Below are 7,106 nucleotides of genomic sequence, written 5' to 3' on the forward strand. Positions count from 1 at the left end.
TCCTTTTAATTTCTCTTCATACTTCCTTCTACATTATCTTGGTTTTTCTAAGTTTACGATTTTTTCTCTCTTTCTACATTTTTTTTAAATTTTATTTCTACTTCTCCACATCATTGAAATATTGTAGTTATATTTAAGTTAAGCTAAGATACTCAGTTTAACCTTAAAGGCAGACCTTGAATGAAATAAATGAATTAAATGAATTAAATCACAATCAATGAAAAAGAAACATAGGATGAAATGAGAAAAATAAATAAAATAAGAACTAAAAACACAAACAATATAAAAAGAAGTCAAAACCAAACAAATTATAATCACTAGCTATATGACATGACTTGTAATTAAAAAAGAAATACAGAAATATAAAAATAAAATAAAAAGGGAAATAAAAAACAGAAGAGATTAAAATACAACAATACAAAAAACTATATTAATTAAAGAAAGAATGAGCGAGATATGTTTAGAAAAACTAGTCCCAGCAAACATCATTTTCCGCATTTGTTTTTCCGTTGTTTATTTCCATTTTAATAGTTCACATTAAAGGTGCGAATAATAATAATCAAACCGCTTTTATGCGCTAGAGTTAATGGATTGGAAAATAGTATACAGTATCCCCGTAACTGAATTCCAATTAATTCGCCCGCAAGAAGCGTCTTATAGCAATCGCTTCCCCGGACCGCACGTCAGCGTCATCTCACCTCGACGGACGGGCGCGTTGTTTATTTGAATGCCCTTTCTGTTGGACGAAATCAAATAATAGCCCACATAAACCGAGCGCCCATGGACAAATAAATTACCCATCCGAGCGGGATTACAGCGCCAACGCCAAAGACGCCCAAAGGTGAATGCTAATTTATGGACAAAGGAAACTAAAACACACACACACACACGCACTGTACATCGCCGTCGTCCATCTGGGCGGAATGTTTCCATCAAACGGAAAACTAACCAACACCTGCGACAGCCCACTTGCCTCTTGCTTTGTGCTTTACTGACCGTGAATCAAGCTGGCACGAGAGTCCCCAAAAATCGAACACGGGGCAGCACGTGCGGGTTGTTTTCATAATTTTCCAATTCCAAAACACACACACACACACACACACACACACGCCCGGGAACGCTTTTCCGGGTTCGCGTAAATTGTTTATACACAGTGCCGTAAACGGGTCAAAACAGAGGCTGCAGTCCGTGGCAGGTGTTCACACATTACACAAGACGCCCTCCCCGTCGGTTCGCCTTTCTTTCAACAATTTCTGTTTGTGTTACCCTTGCCAAAGAAATGCTGCAATAAGGCACGTAAGTTTTGGCGTAAATACTTCAAACAAACACTGCACTGTGATCCTGTGCGGGAAAATGTGTTTAATTCCTACATGCACTGCCAAATAGGGGCGATTACGAGCTGCAGTTCAGCACAAAGACTTGCTGCGCTCTATTACCTAACACAACCGAAATAACCTTTCTCCACAGGCACAGCAGGCACACTCTGCAAACATTAGCATTCCTCTCACGCAACCACTTTTACTCGACAGAAACAGTTAGCCGTCAAAGCAGGATCAAGCGTATCGTGCGGCCCCGATTAGCATACGCTACCAATGTCATCCGCCAGCTCAAGCTAGCTGGAATAGATTAGCGCGAGAACAGCTCGACGACAATGAGGGAAACAAAAACAAAACCGTCCCAATACAGACGACATGCAAGGAGAGCACAGAATGAACGGTGGCCGTTGATTTCTGTGGCGCATTAAAATTCATTACCACAAACGCACCCGATCGGGGATCGATTATCCGATCGATCGCGCATCTCCTTACTACCTCACGTAACGATCGTAACAAATGTCTCCGTTTGTTTACCCCGCCAAACCAGCCACACAGCCTACGGGATCCAAGGACGTACGAAATGCAGCGAGTTATCGCCCGTGTGCTGCACCTCCGGTGGAGTTACGGGCCGAACCGCTCTGCTGTACTGTACCTTCAGCCACAGTGCGAACGGTCGCACAATGATATAGTACAGTATCTCCGCGATGCTGGTTAAGCTCATGCCGGACAGCAGTGCGAGAATGCCACCAAAATTTGCCAGCTCACCGTTAAAGTTCATGTACTCCACGCGCTCGATGTACAGGAACTTGTTGTCCTTGAAGTACACGTACAGTAGCATCGGTTCCATGCTGCAAAAGAAAGCATATTTCAAATTATAAAACACAAATTCCTTATCAGCAAAGCAAAAATGAACCACACTTCCCTACCCTTTCATTTCGTTTTGCCCACCAATCATAGCATCCAGCATTGCATCCAGGTTGAGCCAATCGTTCGACAGCTCCACATCGTACTTGATCGTAGTGCAGGCGGGCAAACAATCGCACATCTCTTCGCCCGCATCCACCGAAAGCTCGTCCAGCTCCATCAACCGGATGACGGCTCGTTTGTAGCAACGCTTTTCGTGCGCCTCGCACACCCGGGTCGTGTTGTCGCGGGGCATCGCAAAGGTAACGCACCCGCAGGATGCTAGCGTAAAGTTGGTCAGACATTCAAACTCACAGTTCTGCTCGTTGTACACGCGGAAGAAGCGTAGCGTACGTTCGTCCGAGAAATAGCACTGTCTTCTGTGGGAAACCAACACCCAACAGTGGTTAGATGTTCTGAATGTTCTGTGAAGTCATCAGAGTTCCGAGAGCACTTACTTGCTGTAAGGGAATCGGTGCAGATTCCTTTGCGTGGTCAGCAGCCGTGGTTTGACAATGAGCGATACGGCCTGCATTGGAGGAATACGGATGTGGTACTCGCTAAGCCGTGGGAACTCATCCGGTGGATGTAAGGTAACTTTGTAGCCTTGGAGAGCACCCTAAAAGAGGATTGAATTAGAATATAAGCAGACATTCATGGAAGAGCCTTCAAGTATGCCCGTTATTCGGGTAAGATCTCACAGCTAAGCTCCCCAGCACATCAAGAACACCTTCCCAACACTTACAGAACAGATGTACTCCCGATTCTGCTGATGCATCTTCAACAATACGATCGCACCACCCTTAAATCCTCCACTAGCCGTCCGTCTCGGGTATGCCAACAGATCCTCCTTCAGCGTGTACCCATTCTCCATCGTCCACCCGGAACTGCGCAACCTGGACGCATGCAGCGAATGCAATCCACCCTTCCTAACATCCGGATTAACTTCCCGCTCCCGAAATGCCTGGTCCGCCGTGTACAACTCCTCACTGGACAGCATGTTAAAGCTGTAGCAAACTCCATTTTCCGTCACCTTGCGTGTCCACAGTGCCTCACACGGGCGGAAATTGAAGCTCCACATGCAGGTCTGGAACAGCTTATCGAGCGACTGTGACATCCGGACCAGCTGCTCTACCACACGCTCACTGTTCGGTGTTGATGAATTCGCTTCCTTATGCCCACCGGCCGTCCCATTCGAGCCGTAATAATCAGTTTTTGAGCGCATCACCGAAGAGCAAACGTGTGACAGGGCACGCATTTTGCGCCACTCGTCTTGGGAGAGGGTTTTGTTCGCTCGGGCCCGCAGATACACCTCCGTAATGTTGAACTTTTCCACATCGATGCGCGACTGGGGGCAGATTGTGATGGCCGGGAAGGGTAGCTTCCACACCGGGATGGGTTTCGCCGAGAAGCTCACAATCATTGGCTTTTCGATCCACTTCTGGTGCCCAATGACGATGGCCGAGATGCAGGCGCACAGGGAAAGCAGTACCACCAGCGACCAGCACACACTGGGTGGGCAAAAGTGGAAAACAATGGAATTATCAATTGTCCTATGGAGCATAGATTTCTTCCTTACCGCTCCACCACGGATAGCTTCGGGTGCACGATGTAAGCCATGCCATGGCACGTGCTCGACGCAAAGTACTCCCGGGCTATGTTTTGCACAATCTTCCCCAACGGTGGTTTCATTGCAGAGCGCGGCGATTCGACTGAGGACGCATCCTAGGCGGCCGTGGCCTATATAGAAATCGTGCAATGGCGTGTCGCGTGTCGCGCTTCCCTGGTGACGCGAACCTGTTGCATGTCGAGCTATAAATATCGTATGTTTTCACATCAAATGACCTTTCAACACGATATCAGACACTGTTGGAAGAGGTTAGTTAAACAAACAGTTAAAGGGGTTTCTCTCCAATCAGGCCCAATCCATTCATCTGTAATGTTGTGTTAAATTTCAACAAACCATCCAGGATCATCCAAGTTACCATTGCGCCAGTATGAGATGTTTGTTTACGATCTTAAGATGTCTTCAAACACCCTGTATTTCGCTACAGCATGACTCCAAATTGTTACTATTCACTTTACTGTTTGTTGTCAACATTATTACCTAACACATACTCATAAAAACGATATTAAAGAACTATAAAATGTGTTCCCTTCAACGAGCTAATCACCTCGTTGAATCGTGTCACCAGAAGCGCCCTGTTTCTCCCTTTGCACTACAGTTCACTCAATAAGTCATGCAATGAATATTGAATGGATATTCCCCACTGGCAACAAAACCAGGACAACATCAACCACCGCTCACCCACCGTACGCACGGAAGCTCTGTACCGTCCGTTTTAAAATTCATCCGGGAAAACTACAACGAACCATAAAACCGACACCCACCGAACGAACCCTGAACGATGTGCGGCTATAAAGCCGCCCCTAAACACCCATTAAACCAACGGCAGCTTAACGACCGCTCCACGGCCACCGTAATCCGCAGTGTGTGTGTGTGTGTCACAGCGCCGGTGACGCCGCTAACAATTACCACGATTTAGCGGTGCAATTTGTGCACCCGATGCACCCATCCTTTGCAGGGCGCACCAAATTGATACCGACAAAGCGTTAGATGTGTTCAGCGTTAGTCCATGGACGGCTCAAGGGACCGCACATCGATCGATATATCTCATTCTCTAGGTCGCTAGTTCTTTATTTTTTACTCTCTCTCCCCCCGAATAGACAATGGATCGTAAATCCCACGAGGGGAGAATTGGTGATCTAACGCTTCAATACCTCTTCCCCCTTATTGAGCTTCTTGTACGCTGCTTCCTGGACGCGCAATGAGACACAAATTGCAACCACGTGTCGGTTGTTGCAACCCACTCAAGACCCAACCGACATTATCGCGCGACATTTTACAATTTTGTATGAGAAAAAACGGGCTCAAAACGTTCTCAAATCGTGCTCATTAGCAGCACTAAAGAGCACGTTTCTGCAACGGTGCGACAGCGTGTATCATACATTTGGTTTCTGTATGCTACATTATTGTTCAATTTCTTTCATTCTCTCTTCTCTCCCAAAACAAACACAGACTCTCTCTAATTTTTCCATTCCACACATTCGCTCTTTATTTAACCTCTTTACCTCTACTCACACATACACTTTTCAATACTCACACAAATCACACTGCCGAAAACCGGTGCGGGATACACACGTACCCGTCTTGCCTGCCTTCTCTCCTCGTTCTTCCTTTAATCCAGCGTTGTCTTCGTCGAATGGTGTGTACGCGTCCTGCTTGCTTCCCTCTTGCTGCTCCTACGTGCTGCACTAGCGAGGTGGATGTTCGTCTCTACCTTCCTGCCGCTTCTCCTCTACCAGGCGCTAGCACGTTGGAGGATCGGATCGTTCCTGCCTTCTTTCCTCTCCTGTTCTGTTTTCGGCACTCCTAGGGATAGAAGGAAATATTAATTATTTTGCCAACAGCTGTTCAATTTAACGTCAAGCACAATACTTACCAACCAATTGAATATTGCTTCTGTTGTGGTCCGTGCTCACTTCCGTTCGTGCGTGTGTTACGATTTCTTTAAAAAAAAAACGAAATTGATTTTATATCACAATTATCAATACAATTCAGTTTGATAAAGATTGATATAACCCTTTATTAAAAACTGTACTTACCAAATAGTTTTTCCGTACTGGTTTCACGAGAGAAAAAACGGACACACACCGACGCGTCCTACCGCTTGCAAACTTGATTTCACACTACCACATTTTCATGTGAACGTGAAGCAGCGCCTTCCTCGGGTGGCTATACATGTATTCCCCGATATACGCCCCATACTCGATATACGCGATTTAGCTGTACGCTTTTTTTTCTAAATTTGACGGTTCTTTGAACAAGTAGTACTAATTTTAGAAATCGAATGTCAAATGCAAAATAAATTCCCTTTTGGTTGAATATTAAAAACCATTTCAAATGGTATAAAATTGAAAAATTCTGTTGAAATTAGATCAAATAACTAATTAAGTGGCTAAAACCTACCACTTCATGCAAAGTTATACGGATATTAGTTATAATTTGACTGAAAACCTCGAAATTCGACTTTCGCTATTGTATATTCGAGATACGCTATTGCCTCCGGTACGCATTGATAGCGTATATCGGGGAGTACCTGTACAATGATACAAAGAGCGGGCGAGAGGAGAACGCTTGCGTGAACGATTGGTGTAGCAAGCGAATTTGGACAAGTCCCAGAAAAGCGAGACGCAAGAGTTTCTCTCCAACGATGGAAAGGGATGAGCTAAATGAAACATGCGAATCGTTGATGCGACACAGCCAAGTCGCAAGCAAATACAGACCAACACCCAGAAGAGCGAGGCAGAATGAAAAATTTTGTGAATGTTAGAATGAGAAAAATGATAGATACACATAAAAATCGCGCGATAATGCTGGTTGGGGAGTTTGCACATCCGACACGACATGATCACAGTGCAGAATGATTAATGTTATCTTAATGATCGCGAGCGATCATAAACACACACGCGCGCGCGCGGACGGTGCGAGAAGATCCTTCTGTGGATCGGGTAGGCACCGCCGAAAGCATGACCAATGAAAAATGGGATGTTTTGAGCTTGCGGTCGAATTAACATATCCCAAAATCGCGGTTTGGGAGATCGGTCGGGTATTCGGGATTTGGTAAAGGAATCGCATATATTTAGCAAAGGATCGAAGGAGAAATGGGCAAGAAAGAAAAGGTGCCCACTGTTACCCACACACACACACACACACACACACACACACCGAGTAACCTAATGTTCGCACAATCGTTAACGCTCGTCTGTTTGAATCTGCAGATACAGAAACAACCAAAAGCAACATGAGTCCGAAAACCGAGCCCA

General features: G+C 45.5%; 1 protein-coding gene across 1 annotated transcript; it reads right to left on the reverse strand.

Annotated features, from left to right (window-relative positions):
- Nucleotides 1-470: 470 nt before the first annotated feature.
- On the reverse strand, nt 471-4,125 carry LOC120959460 (pickpocket protein 28-like). Its single transcript, XM_040382856.2, has 5 exons — nt 3,799-4,125; nt 2,965-3,730; nt 2,678-2,838; nt 2,243-2,599; nt 471-2,164 (listed from the first exon to the last, which is right to left on the reverse strand). Exons 1-5 carry the CDS (start codon nt 3,909-3,911, stop codon nt 1,873-1,875), a joined length of 1,689 nt encoding a protein of 562 aa, XP_040238790.2. The 5' UTR covers nt 3,912-4,125; the 3' UTR covers nt 471-1,872.
- Nucleotides 4,126-7,106: the final 2,981 nt, after the last annotated feature.

The sequence above is a fragment of the Anopheles coluzzii genome, chromosome 3 (genome assembly GCF_943734685.1).
Source record: "Anopheles coluzzii chromosome 3, AcolN3, whole genome shotgun sequence".
In the NCBI taxonomy this organism is placed as follows: domain Eukaryota; kingdom Metazoa; phylum Arthropoda; class Insecta; order Diptera; family Culicidae; genus Anopheles; species Anopheles coluzzii.

Bases quoted from the DNA above. Each gene is read 5' to 3' on its own strand.
- LOC120959460 (XM_040382856.2), bottom strand. From the start codon at position 3,911: ATGAAACCACCGTTGGGGAAGATTGTGCAAAACATAGCCCGGGAGTAC. The intron at 3,731-3,798 runs GTAAGGAAGAAA...TTGCCCACCCAG, and splicing joins AAGCTATCCGTGGTGGAGCG to TGTGTGCTGGTCGCTGGTGG. The intron at 2,600-2,677 runs GTAAGTGCTCTC...GGTTTCCCACAG, and splicing joins CACCGATTCCCTTACAGCAA to AAGACAGTGCTATTTCTCGG.